Source organism: Tympanuchus pallidicinctus, unplaced genomic scaffold, assembly GCF_026119805.1.
Source record: "Tympanuchus pallidicinctus isolate F22 unplaced genomic scaffold, pur_lepc_1.0 scaffold3, whole genome shotgun sequence".
Lineage (NCBI taxonomy): Eukaryota > Metazoa > Chordata > Aves > Galliformes > Phasianidae > Tympanuchus > Tympanuchus pallidicinctus.
Genome location: NW_026294747.1, coordinates 86,955,244 through 86,976,345, shown reverse-complemented (window position 1 = coordinate 86,976,345; position 21,102 = coordinate 86,955,244). Strand labels below are relative to the sequence as shown.

General features: G+C 38.5%; 1 protein-coding gene across 1 annotated transcript in view; it reads right to left on the bottom strand.

Moving 5' to 3' along the window:
• Positions 1-1,671: 1,671 nt before the first annotated feature.
• The window catches only part of BZW2 (basic leucine zipper and W2 domains 2), a 52,196-nt gene continuing 32,765 nt past the window's right edge, over positions 1,672-21,102 (bottom strand). Inside the window, exons 6-12 of the mRNA XM_052692207.1 lie at positions 16,804-16,939; positions 13,644-13,753; positions 11,663-11,833; positions 11,049-11,195; positions 8,673-8,811; positions 3,694-3,816; positions 1,672-2,126 (exon numbers count right to left, since the gene is read on the bottom strand). Of these exons, the coding sequence (XP_052548167.1) occupies positions 2,098-2,126; positions 3,694-3,816; positions 8,673-8,811; positions 11,049-11,195; positions 11,663-11,833; positions 13,644-13,753; positions 16,804-16,939 (855 nt within the window). The 3' untranslated portion in view covers positions 1,672-2,097. The remainder of the gene's footprint in view (positions 2,127-3,693; positions 3,817-8,672; positions 8,812-11,048; positions 11,196-11,662; positions 11,834-13,643; positions 13,754-16,803; positions 16,940-21,102) is intronic.

The window sequence follows — 21,102 nt, the reverse complement described above, 5'->3', positions numbered from 1 at the left end:
TTTCCTTTCCAGCAGATGGCTCAGGCAGCCTACAGCCAAGCACGTTGCAGCAGCCCATAGTGATCTCACCCACAGGTGTATGTTATTGTGTGCATTTGTGCATTAGTCTAGATTGGCTCCTTTGAACTGAGCTTAAGTTTCAAATTACATGGAAATGTAATTTTACATACACCCAAGTGAATCTTCATGCTACCTCTGAAAAAGAACACTTCTGAAAGCAAAACATTCCCAGCAATAGCAGCTCTGTCATTAACAAATCCATGCTATCACATTGCAGATACACTGAAGAGATCATCCCAGGGCAGCAGCACCTGGCAGATTTATTTTCTGCAATAAAAAAGACTGAACTGGAAAGCATCCAGTTAATTCATCAATTCTACTGTTAATATGTCTGCCCTACTGTCTGCCCAGCACTGCTACAAGTTACTGGAAAGATCCACATAATGTATTTCCTCTTTCCCAAATCAATACCTGTACAAAAATAAATATTGTTCTAGATGGAAAGCTGGCATTCAGCAGTACTTCATTTCTGCTTGATGTATGCTGCTTCCTGTAAAACCAGATGCTTATTTAAAGCCACATGATCTGTGGCTTACTACAGGCTGACTTTTCCCATCAGAAAAATCTACACTGTTGGATATCTTATTGGTTTCTAATTACAAGACACACCATTTCATTAATTAATTATGCTTTCATGCTCTCCCCCGTAAGTACATAAACCTCCTCTTTGTAGTCCTTACCAATCCACTGCTCATTTATCATAAAGGGAATGACACAGAGCATTTTAAATAACACGTTCCTCAAGAGAAGATGAAGTGGAATGCCGTGATGCAGGCAAAATTCACTGCCCCAGTCATTCTGGGCACAGCAGAGGGAGGAGCAAGGCAGAAGACGCAGAATAACTTGGCCTGTGAAAAGTGAAATGGCAGCATCTGCCATCTGGTGGACTGCTGTATGACAAAAAAAGTGCAAACTAGGAGACTGTGCTACTTTACTGCTCAGCTCGCATCTTTGAACTCCAGTAGCTCTGATGGAGCATCAGGTGAGCATTCCCTCAGTGTCAGATCTCAAATTCTGGGCTTGAGGCTTGCATGTGTGTACAACACTGTGCACAGGCTTTGTGTAAACATCCTAGCCAGGTCCCAGGCACTGGAGTTGTAAATTACATCACATCAAGGCGTAAGGGAATATTAAAGAAAGCAGGATGGATCTCTTGACAAGTCTATACATTCATTTGCATATTTCAGTCAAACATCTCATAACCTGTAACATCACACAGGTATAAGTACATCTGATTTTACAGCGTCTTCCAGTCACACACATTTTCAAATTAATGCTTCTAAAATCAGGTGCTTTTTCTCATAAAACTTACCCATCATCAGTACCTGAGTGCAGTCTGTACTGAGAGCACCATATTATTCTACTTATTTGCATAACTTGTTTTTACAAGCAAAATTAGGACTGCAGAGATTTGTTTCTTTGCACTGCTGCAATTAATTGCAATATCAGCAATTGCTATGGAATCTCACTCATCTGTCCATCGATGCCAATTAACTATTGATGTTGATTTTGTGAATAAGTATGAAAACCATTTCTTAACACTCATAATTTTCACTTGAGGAATTGCAAGAGTTTGGTGAATTTGTAACACACACACCGACACCACAGAACTAAGATATAAAAGCCATTTATTCAAAAAAATGCGGTGGTGTCAAATCACATACACAAGCCAATATTGAGCTACAAACACAGACCAAACAGTTCTATAAACAGAAATTGGAGTGTTCATTACCATAGTACCTGAAAAAGACCGTTAATAAAAAGGAGTCCATAAGTATTTTGCTTCACTTTTCTTATATGGCTCCTTGATGAATGTCTTTGCCTAAGTTAGAGTACAATGAGCCAGAGGTAGAGTCCCAAGAAAAGCATCTAATGCCTCAGGGCTCCATTAAAAACCTTTATTCTTCTAAACAAAAGGAAAGCCTAGCCTAAAATTTTCTGTATGACACTGAAGTAAAGCCTCTTTGCTTGAACATTATGGCATTCCCAAGCGCATTTGGCATTAACCTAGATTGAGTCTGTGCTTGTTGAACCGTCTTAGTTCTCCTCCCCTTCAGATTCTGATTCTAGAAGAGAAGAAAGGTATTTCATGTGGGTTGCACAAGAATACTGATGCAGTTCTATTAAAAAAAATAACCAAATATCCTTCCAAAATTCAAATGAAAGTTTTCATCACATCTAGTACCTCATAGGGAAAGTTAACAGATCACAGGATAAGTCAAAGAAGAGTAAGATTCAGACAGTCAGGTTCTACACTGTTACACTCTATAGGGTAGTTCTTGATTGTTACAAGTTATCAGTTACTGTGAGTTTCATTGGTTAATGTTCATGCATTCCTTCCAATTCAGGATTCCTATTTCATGATTCTTCAATTCTAACTCATCTGAGACACAGCCAATGACTATCTGAGCAGAATGTAATGAAGAATTAGCATCATTTTCTCACTCTTTTAATCTCTGCAAGTAAACTGTACTGCTACTCTTTTAACTATTTGCTCTGCTAATATCATCACACAACGTATTAGTAGTCTACAGCAGGAGATACAGATTTCCTGCTGTACAGATTCCTTATGTAATACAGCATTAAAAGCAACTTATAAGTATGAACACTGTTTTTGTCACCTATCATTGTATCATATTGTATTTCTGTGCATTCACCTGACAGGAAAAGGCCTGTAGACACAAACATAATATGTCAGATCAGATTTCTCAAAGCAAATATGATCTACATATTTTAAGTACAACACTTTGCTTTTAGTAGTACTGAGCTTTGCAATTAAGTACATCTGTGAGATAAGCTAGGCAAAAAAAGGTAAAAATAAAGAGGAACAGAAAGACACACAAACAGAAGGGGAAAAATGCTTAATTTGACCAAGACTGGTAGTCCAAATTATGAAAGCAGCTACTATTTTTGTATTTCTACACGTATATGTGAATTACTAGTCTTACCTGCCCCTTACAATTACTATGTATTCCACTACGATTCTACTAGAATCTACATCAAAGGGATGCAAATGAACACTAATAATCCATCTAGTACTCATGGATGGATTATTCCAACTGATGCAGATTTCCTTTTCAAGGCAAGATGATAGCCTATTTGTACAGTACAAAGAAAAACAGTTATGGACCAGAGAAAGCAGTTACTCTTCCCAATAACTGCTTTAAGGCAGTAAACACAGATCATATATCTTAGCTTGAGCTTTAAGACAGAAGCAATTTCAACTGCAGAGGCATGGGCAAACTTCTGTTTGTGCAGTCAGTGATAACAGCAAGACTGGTATCGATAGAGAAGAGTGCTAGCCATAGTGACACACATCAGCACATTCCACATTTGCACGGTCATTTGGTTACGTAGATATGGCTAAATATTCTTTCCTTCCTGTAGAAGCTTTAAGAATATATCTACTGACAACCAGTGCTGATGATTTAAGGAGTTATAAGAACAACCTGAATTAACAGGCAGCAAGTGTTGTTAGGCTTCAGCATGACTGCAAACAACATGGAGGAGACATGTCTGCTGCTTTCCATTCCAAGTCTGCATACTTCATATCCTAACACAACTCAAAATCTGGAAAAAAGCTCACATTTGATTTGCCAGGAGACTACCATATTTCTTTAGGCATAGCCATACCTTCTTCAGCATTTTGCAGCCACTCAACAAACTTCTTCATCTGGTCAAGAAAGACGCTTTTGCCTTTAGCAACATGTGCTTCTTTATACCACTTGAGAATTGCTTCTTCACTCAGAACATCAGCTGAAATAGAGATTAAGTGTTTGTACAGTCATTTCATGTCTATTTTGGAGTTTAGAAGACAGTGAAAGAACGATACTGACTGTTGGTTTGGTTTTTTTTTGTTGATTTTGTTTGGTTTTGTTTTCCAAAGGCAGCACAAAAATAAGTTGGTATGATCACAATGGAACAAGCTTTGCATTAACTACATTAGGTTTCAACTACAGGAGTATTTGATGGACATTAGGGATTCCAAATGCAGCAAAATGTGTTAGACTTAAAATCAAGTACCAGATATTATGCTTCCGTAAAGGAAAATTCTGTGCTCATCTGCTTTAAGTGCACAACAGAAGACAGTTGATTGGAAATGCCAGAAATCAGCCTGCACATATTAGAAGTCACCACAAGAATACAATCTTTTTTCTTGCTGTTGGATCACAGAATTGTGCACAGTTTTAGAAATCTGAAGTAATGGACACCACTTGGTTGCAAAATTTAGAGAACTAATAGGGATTTCTGACATCATTATCACCTAAAGCTTTATAAAACGCATTAATCAAAAAGAGTCAGACCACCATTCATTCAGACTGCCCATTTTGAGGAACTGCTCAGATGGACAGCACAGTTGACATTTTTGTCAAGTATCAACAACATAACTGTCAATGAGGGAACGTGAGACTGAATAAAATTCAAAACAAAGAAATCCTAACAGACAGCAAGGACACTTATTGTTTCCAACAGATGTAAATTTAGGTCTAGCAACAGACCTCTAGCCTCAAGAACAAAGCTTCTGTGATCCAGCCAAGCAGCCAAATATCTCAGTAATTTATGGCTGTGGAGACAAAATCTGGGATCCACAATGGCATTTTGGCAGTTACATAATGCAGGGGGGAAAGAACAAAAAAAAAAAAAAATCAAACTGCATTCTATAAAAAGACTAAAGACAGCTTTCTGCATCTCATTAAAATTTCCATTCTTCTTGTCTTTGAAGAAAATTACCCTTCCTTGCTCTGCAAAATCAATACATTTATTTTGAATACTTTCCTGCTTCCTCAAACTCTTTGGTATCATCCCACCAATGTGGCATTCATTTGCTTCAACGTGGACCCTGACCACCAACTTTTTCTGTAACCTACAGGTTACAACAGATGTTGCAGTGAAGATAATGTGGGAAACTGAAATAAATAACACCAAAACACCAAAGCATCTGACTGAATTGGACTGAGAGTAGTAGTATTCAATAGCACATGTGCTGTTGAATAACAAACAGATGGAAGCAACCTGGGATACATTTGAATTTCATCAAAACTACCCTAAGACATCCCACAATAACTGAATACAAAACACCTCCCTGAAAATCTGGATTTCAGTCAGTGCATGGAACTCTAAGTTACCTCATCTCTCAGACACTTCTCCAAAATAAAATCTCTTCTGCAGTTTGCTGTAATTGACTGTAAGCTGAAAATACAGGGAAAGCAAGACTGCACCAGCTGTGTGTTGTTTTTCACTACATCAACAGTGCACTTAGAGAACTCTACCAGTGACACGAAGCTGTATCTTTCTGAAATCCCGACATGCCACAATGAAGTTTTCCTCAACATTAAAAGAAACAGAGGAACTACGAAAGGTTTTTACTTTGCATCGAATACTTGCCAGCCATCTTTAACAGCATCTCAAAAGCATTATGGCATTTAAGAAAGCCAGATTTTCACTGAGCAAGCTTAGAATGCATTTCACAAGGACGCCTGTGAAGCTGGAACTTAATCCCTCTATGTAAATCCTTTTCTTGATTTACAGCCTATGAGCTTTAAGGGTATGTTGCCAAAGAGGAAGAGGAAAATTTACCTCTTCCCCCTGCTCAAACCCAATCTGATAATAGCAGCATACAACCTTCCAATGTGCCTTGAGGATTAAAACAATCTCAGTCATGTGGATGAAGAATTTGCCTGTATATTACAACTCCATAGCAATGAGCCTCCTACACTAACAGAGGAGAAAGCTTTCAATTACAAAAAGGGCAAATGCAACTCTCCTTTCATTATTGAGCACTATTACCTGAACTACATTCATGCCTCCAGTGCTCAAATAGATGGTATTCTCCCATCAGCACTAAGATGCTCAACTAAACAATCAAGCAACAAGGTGAATTAATCATACCTCTAGGTTGCTATGAAGCAATAGGAACACGGAGGGGTATGGAAGGTGGAAGGGACTGATTTTATATTTGTTATTTCTTACTAAACTCAAATATAGATAGATTTTTAACAGCTGAACCTGAACTCCGTGGTTTGTGGGCATGCGCACATCAGTTTCACTGCAGTCCTAGGTGATATCAGCTCCAAAGAACTTGTTCTCCTGCACATGCAGCCAACTGCCACATCCATTGCCAAAGCCTTCAAGCACAGCCATCTTGAAAGGCACAGTTGCAGAGACTCAAGAGAGCCCAGAAGTAAAGTGGAACGTTACTTAAAGTTTAGGTCATGACTTTGGACTAAATCACCCAACGTGAATGCACTTCTGTTTTTAACTATATAGCTGCATGCTTTCAGCTGCCAACACAATTCACAAATTCCAGCTCAACTCCACCGCAGATAACTCAGCTGGCAGGACAGTCTTAAAGCAAGAGCTCTTTCAGTACAAGAAATGTCACCCGCTGTACAGTTATGGTCTTTTTTTTTCCCCCCCGGGAAAATTTTGTACTTGGCATTAAAAAATGATATTTGAATAATGAAGATTAAAGATAATTTTATTCAAAAAAGAAAAACCTACCAAAGCCTGCCTGTCAAGTGGAACTTGAATATTCAGCTCTTTTAAGTGCAAGATTCCTACTATTCAAGACGACAATCTACGTATTTTATGATGGAAAATTGGAAGGTTTGAAATGGAAGATGTTGAATGCACTCTTAAGAATAGTTACAGAACTAAATTTGTCAAAACATGGGTGGCATTTAGTGCCTAACATCACTGATGATGATCTTTATGCCCAAGAAACACTCACTCGTGATGAGAAATAGGCAATAAACTGTCCACATGCTTGCTGGTAAATAGCTGCACTTCTGCTATCCATCCACAGATTCTCCAGATGACTCCATTTGTTACTAGAAAAAAGTCACAAGGTACTCTGAAACCTCTCCAGATCCTACACAAGTCACCGCTGAAGCAGAACAGGAAGGGCAACACAAGCATCTGCTGTTCCCTCACTGCCAACATAACTATTAATAGTCAAGGAAGCCCCTAAAAGCTAACATGAAACACAAGATACGCTATCATCAGCAAAGAATCTATGGTAAAGCATGTGTCTCTAAAGGATCCGGATGGCTTGTTTCTAGTCGGTAGGTTGGACCTGGAAGAAGGAAAGGGTGAGAATCACCAGCATCAGAATGAAGCAGAGGCAGGCTTCAGTCCCCATTTCTGACTGATATCTTCCTTACAGCTCTCAACAAACCAATCACGAGCAGCTAAAGCATGATAAATGGGGAGAAATAAGAATGAGATAACTAGTGTTCCCAGAATCTTTCCTGGTTAATTCAGAAGTACGTCCTGACCTAAAGGACACAGCTTACTTGATTCTAAAATTGACCTAAAACAGATAGAGCTGATGACTTTCTTACTCTATCCAGGCTCAGAGAGATCCCACTGCTATTGGCTGTAACATCAAGCTTGCAATTGCTAGTAGGCAACAGTATATCTACCAATCAGCAGATAAAACAGCCTTGAAAAAACTTACAAGACAATTCTGAAAGGAGTGCTATACGAAATTATTTGTTTCAACCATCACTCACTGTTCAAATGCACAGCTGCTGCAGTGCTCATTTGCCAAGCACAAAGTAAATTCTCTTTTCCAAAGAGAGCTCAATATTAAGTACTTGCAGCAAGTTGTACTCGATTGCTGAGGCCACAGGATATTGACGTAAGGATTGAAATAAACCTCTCATTCACTTGCTACACCTTCTGAAGCCATCAAATTATTTTAACAGTCTGAACTTGTTTGCCTTGAATGCATACTGGATACAACAGAGTGAACTAAGATCAATACTGGGCTGCTACTCCTGCTGATTTTTCTCCTTCAACTATTTATAGCAAGAATGTCAGAACAGACTGTTCAGCACTCACCCATTATACACAGTACAAGATCATTAGACTCTGACAACCTGATCTGAATAGAGTTGCTAAGAAAGTCAATTTCACAATTAAAAGAAATAAATCCCTCGCTATGACACCTGCAAGAAGAAAATGGAAAAAAGTAAAAGCATAAGGAAAGCTATATTCTGGCAGAGGGAATAAAAAAATCTGAAAGATCTTCCTGCAAAGAGGATTTTACTCCTCCTAAATTTCTTAAAACTAAGCTTCAATATTTTTATGCCTTATTATATTTTATTATTAGTTTTACAGCTGCCAGAAATTGAATTTTTTTCATAGTCCTGGTTTTCTATTAGGACAAAAGCCCACTCAGACTGCAGACACCGCTGAGATCCTGCTCATGCTACTTGACTGCAAGAAAAATGCAATAGAGAAAGAAAGGCTTGATTTGACTTCTCCTGCTGCCACAGGCGCCTTTAAACTAAGAAAGCCTACAGTATTTCAGAGTTCAACATAATCATTGAGCATGCAGTTACCTACAGCATACCATTTCCTTTCACATCACAGGTGAGCAGCATAAAGAGCAACTATGCCACTGGATAATAACTTATGAGTTCAAAATTAAGATCTACCTACAAAGGAGATACTCAAGGGATCTCTTTCTGACTAACTGCTTCTAACAGTTCAGTCCTGCCTGTAATGCTGTCCATAATGTGCTTAATAACTTAGTTCAATGTGGTCAAGTCAGTGCCAGGTCCAATGTCCATGCAACGTACATAGCAGCAGATATATACTTTTACCTTTATAAAAGAGTACCACTATCTTCTGAAAGGCTTTCATGAAGTGGATGTTGTCATAACAGTACTCCTGCACTTTCTGGAGAAGGATTAACTCCGACTGGCCTTGAGTGCTGAAGACAGCAAGCAGGGGGGCATATTGCTGAAAGGAGGACAAGGTAAGACAAAATGCATGTTATGTTTAAGGCAACATGAAAATCATTTTTCAGAACTGAAGGGAAGATAAATTACCTATCTTCAGATCCACTGACCAAATATATGTTAACAGTACTATTTAAAGTGTTCTTACACTGATCAGATTAGTCCTTTGTTTTCTGAAGGAAAGTTGGGCATTTTTCAGCTGGATTTGCAATGGCTTGATAAAATGGGGCAGACCTGTGATACTAGGGCTCCCAACAGATGTGACTACAACATAGCTAATACAACAGATTCAGTTCTTCCATTTCAGGCAGGTATATGCTCATTTTCAGAAACAATTTAATATTTTGGAAAAAACATGATGAAATTCTTGGAGGCTTTAGGCAACACTCTTCCTTTTCCCCTTTTGGCTCTTTACTCATCCAGCTGTTAGTTGATCAACTTGTAGGGAGGCAGGGCAATGCATACTGCAGTTTATGTCCATTTAGTAGCAGCAGCAGAGCCCAATTCCATCCACAGATCTGTGATCTGCAACTGCCTGTAACTGTTAAGAAATGTATTTAAAAAAAACTCCTAATTTTTTAGTTTAGAAGGAAGAATTCTTCATATTGCCACATTTGATTGACTTGCTTCACATTCCTTTCTAACTCAGTAACTGGTATAGATGTGCAATTGAAAGTCTCAGTAGCACCCAAATAACTAAAGTGAAAATAAATAAAATTATATTCCCTTATTATTGGAAGATAATGCAGCTTTCCTTGAGGCAAATGGCTAAGTTATGTTGCAATGGGTCAGCAGCTTCAGTGTCACAATGCTGAGACTACAATTGTGTCTGTAGTCTGAAACTGTCTAGAGAACTCCTCCATCCATGAGAACGTCTTTTCTCCAAATCAGAAGTGGCCTAGGGGTTAACAATATTTATACAAGGCCAGCAATGTTTCTCCTCCCAGTATTCAAATATTCCAATGACATTTGTAATTTGCCCTGCAGTACTAGATAGCAATCAACAGATACCTTCTTACAGCTCAAGATCCATCATTAAATCAAAAGAACAAAAGAATATCTCCCTTCCGCAAACTCTTATTCTTTCTACTATTACTTGAGTCACTGTAGATGGAAAAGACTACAAGGCATTCAATTTTACCATTAAAGACTACACAAGATCTCAAGTGACTACATTTCTAGCATGACTGTTGCTCTTGAAAAACCAAATTCATATGAAAGGACATTAAGTGCAGGGGCCAAACCAACATGGGAACATGGTTCAGATGTAGAAATCCATCAGTACAAAGAGGAGGAATTCTGTTAAGCTTAAGATCCATGCTGCCATAAAAATAAAGGTACTGATTGCTCTGATTGTTTCTGTCTTTGGGTAAACATTTGCAGTTCTGGATATGAAGGAGCATTCTTTCGCTCATAGCTTAACAGCTTAAATGGGCTAAATCTGCTGAATATCTTCTCTTCCCTCGTTCTGATTTCAAGTCTCTTGCACTGCAATTCTTTCAGATTTGACTGAAGAACCATGAATACAGAGTAATCAGTCACTGCTGTAGTTCCACACCCACGTCCCTTGGGAATACAAGCTTTTATATCAATAAATAACTGATATTGCAATCTGTTATCTGGCTTTCTGTGCATTCAGTTCTTCTATCCAGAGTGTCTCACTTAAAGAATAACCATACTACACAGTGCAGAAACTCCCAAGTCAGTTCCTGTCTTATTAGAAGTAGCTACCCAGCTCCCAGGATCAACACCAGCAAGACACATTTTGTAGGTTCTGAACTCAGCAGCCCTGCATGGATCTAACCAGCTTTGTGCAAAGACAGGTGTCTCTTCACCATGCTCCCAAAATATCTTTCCTTCCGGCAAAGACATTGCAAAGAATTCCAGTAGGCATACTAATCAGGTCAGTGCAGCTCGGAGTCTCAGCAACTGTTCAGAACCAAGCCCTAGGCAAAGAGTCTCAGCACGCTGAGAACACAATGCAGAGGCACTCGAGCTACAACCACCTCAGTTTGCCCTGGTTCCCTACACTTAGGAGACAGAGTACAGCAACTCATAATTTGAACAACCTCATTTTTGCATTACTGCGACTGAAGAAGAGACATGACGCTCCCTTGTGTGGTATCAGTTAGCCCTGAGGACCAAATTTCCTGGATCTAAACAGTTAAAACTTGGCAGCTATAGAATGTATTCTGTTATTTCTCAGTGAGCCTTTCCCCTCTTCATTCATGCACGCACCTTTAGATGTTTGAGGGCTTGCTCTGCAACCAGCTCTTCTTTCTTGTTCCATTCCACAGCATTCATTACACAGGTCCACAGGAGACCAATCACTGCTGGCTCAGGCAGCTCATTTCTTTTCATTTCCTCTTTTACATAAAGCACCATCTGAAGCATGAAATACAGTTTAGCAACATTTCCAGTCAACCAGTAGAAACTCTGCCTTATTAAGTACTTGCAGCCATTTACAGACAGCACATTGGTATAGAAATAACAAGAATCAAATTTAGAACAAGAATAAAAATGAAGCACTTAGAATGCCTATGTTTAGCAACATTACTATGGAGTATAAGTTTTCTCCTTCCTGCCCAAACTGACAGTTAAGAGTTACATGAACTACTTCCTCATCAAGCAGAACTAAACATAAAAACATAGCTAATTGCATTGGTAAACCCACAGGGTGTTTTCTTGCCTTTGTCTGTTGAAACCACTGACTGAGTTTATCAATAAATTAAAATAATATAAAGAAAAATAGAAGTAGACTTTGAGGTATCCACATCTGTTCCTCTCTACTTACTGTGTATTTTCATCCTGGACTATGTTTATATGAATAGAAGTTGTAAAACACTCTTTACCTCCTTAATTGGGCATTCCTGAGAGAGACGTTCTTGTAGCTCTTTTTGAAGTTCTTTACGAGTCCCCAGTGACTGCTGAACTCTAAGAAAATCTGAGAGCTCTTTTAGACCTGCTTCAGTGAAATACTTGGCAAAATGATCCACATTCTGCCGGTTGGCAGGAAATAGTTCCTAGAAGGACAGGAATACTCTGTGTTAAACAAACCACGAATGAGGGCTCTTGACAAAATGGAAGGAACGATTTCAAAGAGTGAACACTATCACCAGTTACTGTTCTATCAGCAGTAGAAAAGTCAACGCTCCATTCACATGATTGTATCGTTATAGCAGAGGAAAGAAATTATGGTCAGTTATGCAAAAACAACAACAACAACAACAACAACAAAAAACAACAGAACACAACAACCCAATACCTGTTCTACATTAAGGGCACCTACTTACAAAGAGCCATCAGCTTAAGATATTGAGCATTTTCCAAACTCTGTGAGTCTTGGGAAGCACAAATGAATAATGAAAAAGCCATTATATGCTAAGCACGTTTACTGTGTCCTCCCAGGGATTACACACGTTCACTCTCAGAAATACTTAACAGGCCCAGGCACGCTAGCCTAAACACTGCTATTCTGCTGAGCAATGATTACCATTAATGCATCACTATCTCTGTTAGGTACACTGTTAACATTACCTCATCTACACATTTCTGGCTCAAAGAAACTGCGTATGTATGATTTGTTAAGTCCAGCTACTTTTAAAAATTAAAATGTTGCTTAAAAACTGCTAGGGCACGCCCCTATCTTGACAAGGATTCAAACGTATTTGCTTACATTGTAACTCTTGTGGAATGAACAGTAGTCTGTTTTTCTCCCCCTGCAGGGGACTAGAGACCCTCTATCTATTTGTTTACTGAAAAGCAGATTAAGAGGAAACTTCCTCAAGGCATCTATGCTAGGCAACAGCAACTGACACTTGACAGTTCTTTAATACAGCAGTGTAATGAGAGCCAACAGCTGAATGCTTTACTCAGTAAATTTCAAAATAGAAATAAGACAATTAGCTTTTCTCCTTCCTCTCTAATAAATGGTGTAATTTAGCTCATTTTCCAGCTTCGCTGCAATTTATTTATCATTTAGACTGAAAATTAGATACAAACTGAAGAGAGGAAGGGGTGTGGGAGGCTGCTTTGCTTTTGAAAGTTTCTTTCTTAATCATACAGTACTGCCATAGAAGCAGGAAATAGTGCTGAAATTCTCTAGACAGTGCTACACAGGATACAGCACGTCTGATAGGATTATCACAGCAACCTTTTTGAAGATTAAAACTACTGATCTTCAGAAACACACTAGCAGGGAAAGGCACGTGACATTGCTCCATATTACACTCTAAACACCGCAGGCTGCTGCTACAAGCCCAGAATGCAGGTTTTGAGACAGAAGGCTGGAAAGCTTTCCCTGTGCTGCTTCCACTAGTTCTGCTGTCAGCACTGCAGGACCATTTATGCTACCCAGAGGGCTGCTGCTGTGCAAGACTGGCTTATTCTGCTGTCTTTATACTATTCAAACCGTCACCTTAGAAAGCTATATATGAATCATTTTTTGGTTAAACAAGCTTCTTACATATTGTTTCCTATTTACAATGGTGGAAAAAACATTACAAAAAGAAAAGAAAAAACCTTTATGCAGTCTCTGGTGGTGTTGTTAGCAGTGGTTAGAAAGAAACAACTCCCAAGCCCCCCACACTCAGCCTTTCAGAAGGCATTTAACTACAGGAAAAACAGACAAAAGGTGGATATGCAGTATTTAATGCTCCTGAAGGTGTTTCAGTGCAACACAGCCATAACAACATTGCCGCGATTCAAAACACTTTGAAAATGCGAAGGTGGTCTAAGGGGAGTAAACATGCACACTGCAAACTATCACCTGCATTTTATTTCCCTCCCTTCCTCAATAGGAGAGAAAGATGAATGAAAAGATATTATACTTACTAGCAATCTCTTATCAAGGTTGGCTTTTCTTAAAGCAGAGGTAACAGAATTGGCATCTTTCTCTGCCATCCACGCTTTAAAAAGTTTCACAGCAAAAGAAGCTGCAATCCCTGTTTGAGAAGTGCAAAACATGTTTCAGCAACTTTCAACACAAATGAGAAATTGTTACAGCAATCCATTATGGAATGAAAATATACTTCTGACAACAGGACTAAACATGTGGAACTGAAGTGCACTTTTTCTTTAATGCAATACTAATTTTCTGAGTATGTTGCACTGCCTTAAGAGCTTTTTTTTTACCTATTCACATTTAACTGTGGAAAGACTTTGCCTACAATTAATTTTTCTACCTCTGCATCTTACAAACGATGTCTAAAAAACCAGAAAATTTTCTGTATTAAATCAGCTAGGAAATGAAGGCATGTAATAATAAAGGACAGGCAAGAGTAAGAAACAACTTCACAACTTCAAGGCAGCTGATTGTATCTGTACATCTTCCCACACAGTATTTAATAGCTGGTAGGACCAGGTAACAAATACTATTTTAAAGAAAAATCCCTTCCTCAAGGCACACCTTAACATTTTCTGTATCAAGTCAGAAGAAAACCCACCACCACATCTTCATTTCCACAACCTGTTTTTGCCAGAGGAACCTAAGCTAAGCACCAGCCCTACACCTCTTGCTTCTTTTCAATGTGCATTTCTCATGCACCTCCACAGCTGTGCTCCAGCTTCTCAGTCAGTTGAGAGGGAGCTGCAGTGCTGGGAGCTGGAGACATAGTTCTCCCTTAATGATGTAGTCTCCTGCAGGCCAGTTATGCTTCCTCCATACTACATTCACATCAACACTTACAGTACTACTGAGAGCAGCCCAGATCATTTTTTGTTTTGCCTCCAAAAAGTCCTGAAATTCTACGAGCTGCACAGCTCCTCCTGATGCAAAGTAGCTTAGTCACTCTTACCCACTTAACTGATAACCATTCTTTTTATTCTTAGGATACACTGATTAAATGAGTCACCAAACAAAAATGGAATTGATTAATCCCCAGGCAGCACTAACTTCGTTAACATTCACTACAGATCTTGACTGTTATGACAGTTTTGCCAACCTTATTTCAAGAGCTCAGTAGTGAGGCACGATCCTTGGAGAAGTACTAATGCAACTCTGACGTGCGATGGCATTAAAGAACAGCTGAAAATGCCACTTTGGCTCATTCACATATTGTGCAGAAGGTTCTAAATGAAATGAGCATGACTGCAAAAGCTATGAGCAACTAGTAAAGACTGACAAAGCCTGTTTGACTAAGAGGGAACCTAAGAATAATGTTCACCTGTAATTCTAACCTGCAAACACCATTCAGCCTATCTGAAATGAGCATCTGCATTCTACAGCTGTGGGCAAACTTGATGAAGACAAAGGCATTTGTAGCTAGAAATCATTATCCACAGCCTATATGTACTACACAGTACTTGTACAGCTGTGATAATATAACCTATTCATATCAGAGGACAGATAATGCAAACAAAATGCCCCCACAGCAGCACCTCTCAGCAAGCAGTGCCTGGTAGCACACATATTGAACTTTGGCTTGAAACACTTATTAGATGTCAGTAATATCCACACTACAGCTTTTTAGGTCACATACTACTTTCTTACGAAAGGATGCATGGAACAGCAGAAGAGTCCAACCAGCTGCAAAAGAGCACACCACTAACAGAAAAGCACTCATTCTCAGACCACTGGGATGGTGACCAAACCAAATGGAGCTGTCTTTGCCACCAAATACCTGTGCCTTATGTCCTTTTCCAAGTCATTTTCTAACTATTCACATGTTGCCACTACCTTTTCCTTTAAAACGGCTGTACTGTTTTTCCAGGGCTTTTTTTTTTTTTTTTTTAAATCCATCATCTATCCCCCACTGATAGAAAGCAACTTTATCCATTCATTTTATTGTTTATCCCCAGTGTTTTTTTACTTTTGCATTAGTGTGAATGTACACTTAGATACACAGACAAAGACAACTAAATACTGACAAATGTTTAGAGCTCTCCCAAAATACCATTTCACGATATGAGTTCAGTTTTTCTAGCATTTTTGCATGAAATATTAGGTATAAAATACAACCAGTTACTTGAGCATTAAAAATTTGAGATTCCAGATGCATTGTGTTGCCATATCTATAAACAGAATTTGATCTAAAAACATGGCACTCCCATAACACTAAGATGTGATTAGTACTTTTACTTGAATTTTTCTCCTACTTTAATTCTGCTCCCAAAAGCTGTGGGCGATGACAGAGCAAAACAGCAGCTGTGGCTTTTCTTTCTGCAGCATTTAGAAAACAAACACATACTGCATGCAAGAATTGGAAGTTAGAATCTTTTTTAGATTAGATTTAACTAATAAGTAACTTTCAAAAAAGATTTCATGAAAATTGTGCAACGTTGTCAGTGCATCTGCAATTATTCCAAGCAGTCAGGAATTGACAAGAATTATTATTTTTCAAACGTTTGTCTGATAGAGACTCCAAAGTAGAAGAATATAGATATATAGAAACCTTCTGAAGCAAGGAAACACCATCCATCCCCTTATTCAAAAAAGCCTGCAACGAAACAACTCACCCAGTCCCCAATCCCCCTTGCTCTCAACACCAAAAAAAAAACAAAAAAACAAAAAAACTTGTTGCAAAAAGGCATTAGTATCCTAAGATTGGAAGATTTGTTACTCATCACATAGTAAAGATGAGTCCATGGGAGAAGCTATCAAGAAACCATTACTCAGCATGACTGAGGGCTTGAACTCTGCCTTTCTGCAATGTCCATTTGGGCTTTATGTGCTCTCTGTTCCATTTCATACTCACAGAACATCAGCATTTATAAAAAAAAAAAAAAAAACAAAAAACAAAAACAACAAACCAGCAGTAGCCTATGTAAGGAACCGACATTAATTTCATTCTTGTATTTGTGTTGGTTTTGCTTTTTGTTGTCATCCTACTTTTCACTGCCCTAGTTAGATCTCAGAAAGTACACTGGCCTTTGCTGTCCGTATGTGCTTCTGCTTTATTGAACAGCAACAGGCTTCCAACATACAAAATATGGCATAACAGAATACATCTCCAATTAAAACTACTATGAGATAAAAGGTCATTTAGAAAATTACCTTCTTTGACTATGTTGTCAGTGAAGAGGCTTGTTAAAATGGTAGCAGGAAGAGTCCCATTGGCTAAAAGGATCCCAGAAAGCATTGCCAATTTTGTCTGTTCTGTTTCAGAGAAGGCTTTGAGGAACAGCAGGAGCTGTGGGTTAGATAAGATTAAACAGACACACTTGAGCCACTGGCAACAGTAACAGGTAGAGATGAATATTCATGCACAGTTAATTTTTTTGTTTCTTAACAAGTCCCAGTGTAACTTCAAGTAACCACATCAACATCTGTTCTGAAGCATTACAGTGCCATTCCACTGACTAATTAGATTTTCCATAAGGATACAAGCACATGGAATGCTGCCTTACTCGATGACACAAGGTCTGTCTTCAGCAAGTAAGCGTTACATACGTGGTTAAATAAAAATGCTTGCTAAAGGCTTAATGCTCACTGAAATTAAAAGGACCTATTCAGAAACACAGGCTTGCTGATTTCAACAGGCTGACAGGAGCCTGCCCATTCACATCATTAGATTTTGGAACAGAAGGAACTACATTATTGCTCATGCAAATAACACCACGAGAAAGTTCCACTTTCTTCCTTCAGAGAAGAGAACACAGCACATTTCTGGTCTTGAAGATGAATTTACTCTGCCACTTCCATTTGTCACCACACCTTTTTTCCTTATCCAGAAGGCAAGATGCAATCAAAGCACAGGAGCTGATTTTGATGGGAAAATTGTACCCAATTCCCATGTTAATTGTAATTAATTAGTAATATCTATGGATACAAGAGACAGAATATCAGATATGTCCCTGTACTTGTTTGTTACTACAGACAATGACAGCTCTTCTCCAAGATACCCAAAGAGTCCATCATTCACTGTAAAGATTTGAGTGCAATATTTTAAAAGATCCACATAACTAATGAAGTGGGTTCTAAAAAGACACACGATGTTGTATGAACAACTCTGCTCTGCATCAGCAAACAAAACAGAAAAGCTCTTACTCATGTGGCAGTGCTTACATCAGATTTAAATTATAGCTTACACGAGGCTGAATGATTCAGTCACAGACGTGTCAGTTGGCTTTTTAAGTGGGATGCAGCCAAATGATTGCAATAGGGTTTCAGTCCAAAAGAAGAAATATGAGAAGATAAAATCTTAAAGCGCAATTTTATTTCAACAAACTGTAACTCAACCAAAAGAAGGGATGCAGACAAATGGAATTGTTATTTCTAAATACAAAGATAAGAAACAAGTGTTATGCTGTATTTTCAAATGTAGAAATCAACTCCCGTGTACAATAAGGGAGCTACTCTGAATGGGAAAAAAAAAAAATCAACATGATCTCCACTGAAATTCAAAATAAACCTAACCAAAAAAAAAAAAAAAAAAAAGATGACTGGAAGCTCAGGAACTCAAGCTTTCTTTACACAAGCTTTAATCAGCAGCACCGTACCAAAAAGATGACTTCATGAGAAAAAAATGTTTAATTAGACCTTCTGATCTTTACTGTAAGCACTGATAACAACACTGACGGAAGAGAGAACAACTTTGCTGTTTTGTATAGCCCGCTTAACTCTTACTCCTTCTGCTCCCATACAAGCAACAGATAAGGATTTGGATTAGTGGTCATACGAACTACTTTAATGCCACAAATCAGGTCCTGATTAATTCCTGCTGCATAACCTACATTGGGCAGTGTCAGTAACAAGCAGACCACGAATGGAGTTGTACCGATCTATGTCAGATTATGAAAGCAGCAGCACCAGTAAATCCAACTGCAAAGTGAGATACTCCACACAAGGTACAAGAATATCCCAACAGAAGAACAATTTATCCACTCCAGTTTTGAGAAATCTGTAACTGTTCAAATGATCTGGAAGATATGAAATCTTACATTTATTTACAATTTCACATTTATTTATTTACAAGTTATTCACATTTATTTATTTACAAATTCACAGCCTCCACTTCTCTTTTCACTGAAATGTGCTTCTAGCAAGTTTCTTAAAATGAATTTAAATTATGATGTTCTTTGAACTCTACCCAGTGGCAATATCTTCTGAGCAGGAACAAGGCCTTCCATAGGTCCCTCAATGCTTTAAGTACTGTTGGTGCTAGCAACGTAATTTGTTTTACTATTTTTGAAAAGCAGCTCTACTAAACTAATACATGCCATTTTCTGCTGTTCAAGGATATTATTCCATACTCTCAAGTAATTCAGGGGAAAACTGAGTTATGAGATAAATCAAAGCCTTTAACTGACCCCCTCAGAAATCATCTCAAAAAAATAGAACACTTAACTCAATGCAGTTGTTACAGTTTTTCACTACTGATTAAGAGCTCTTCTTGTACCATCACTATTAAAACCTGTGCAGGAAAGTCACAGAGCATTCAAGTTACCTCAGAACAGTAGCAAGCCACCCACAAGATGTTCCAGGCTGATACTTCCCTGCTATTACACATTATATTCCCTGGTATTACTGCTTTTGTTACACTGATTCTAAGCATGAAATGCGCAATTCTGGCCCACAGTTCTATAATTTCTAGTATAGTTATAAGAACTCCTGCCTATTTTAGTGGGAGTTTAGAATACCTAATAAGCACAAGACTAGACCTACTATGCTGCTGTGTTGTTTTTTCTTTTACAGAGAAGTCTATTAGTCACAAATTCTAAGCATAAAAATTACACACAAGCACACAAGTAAAGGTACACATATAACAAAAAAATGGCGTTCCTACTCTTCTCTTGCAATATTAAAATCTTATTAGTGAAAATTAAGGAATTCTAGACACAGCAAACAAGATAGCTTTTTATATTATCATTATCTGAAGTGGTCTGTTGCTTTTGTGTTTGACAGTTTGTTGCAGCTGTAGACAGCCTTGACAGCAACTGTCAGCAATGGGAAGGCATCTAACATCATAGTACATACCTGATGATTGACTTTTTGCTGGCTAGAAGCCTCTATATTTACTCCACATTTGGTGTCAAAATGTTATCTTCCTTTTCCAAATCAATTCATGCTTATTTTCATTAGGAAAACAGGAACACAAAGAATGAAGCTCATCTCTCCCAGTTCTTTGGATATCCCAATGTGACTCAAATAGTACAAGGGCTGCTGCAAGAGTAATGCCTCCTATTTTATTATGTTGGCCTACAATATCAGAGGCTGATGTTGGTGGTATGGCAGTAGAGGTTCAGCCTTCCTGCCAATACCCCATTGCATTTTCTTGCTGCGTGACAGATGGCAGCAGAGGAACAGTCTGACAGAATGGCACCTGCCATGGAAGCATGTATGAAGCAAAGGTGTGGAATTGAAATCCTCCATGTGAGCACAATTGCACCCAGTGACATTCATTGCTGCCTGCTGAACACTTTTTGGAGAGCAACCAGTGGATGACAGAGTAGCAAGGCAGCAGGTGGTGAAGCACTAGAACAGGTCACCTTCACTAGTGCAGATTCATAGGAGCATGGCATTCAAGGTCTTGTTCATCGCTATTGCAAATGGTGCTGCCTGTGTTGAAAAGAGCATTTTGTAACCAGGAATTTGTTCCATCAAGCAGTGTAACTGTGCTCTTTGGATCTGTTGTAGTTATCATGGAAATAAACAGGAGGCGTTACTTTCAGAGCAGCCTACGTATTTGCCAGCACTAAGACCAAAAAATACTTACCTGTACCTTTACCACAATTTTCATAAAAGCAAGAACTACACCGAATGCTTCTTGAAAATGCCTAAATAGACAGCTAATAATACTGCAGACTTCATCTACTCATCTGAACAGAAATTTGGAACTGACAATTTTACTTAAGTTACAGTAAAACACTGTCAGAGGTCTAAGCAGGAACAGAGACTGGACAGAAATCACATGAAGTTAAGATGGCTACATGAATAAACAGCAGCATAAGCAATTTCAACAGAAGGAGGTGATGTTTAATTTCAATAATAAAGTAATTACGATATAAACATTTGGATATACAGTTTGCTTATGTCATTAGAAGAAGGAACAATAAACAGTTGTGAGGGAAGAGAATTCAGAAAAAAAAAACCTGAAAGCTAGAAGCAGGCACAAAAAGTACTGGGAAATAATGCTGCTCTAAAGATAAAATTATGAACTACAGGATATATAGTAAATACTGCCATCTAAGACAATCCCTCCTAAAAGAAGTCCCACTGATACCACCTGCTTCAGACTGAAACTGCTGGTATGGCCTTGTTTTGAGCACAACTTTTTCTGTGAGAAGAGCTCATTTCCCCCCAAGTGCTCTACCTGCCTAATGAATCTGCCAGAAAAAACAAGTCATTGCTGGG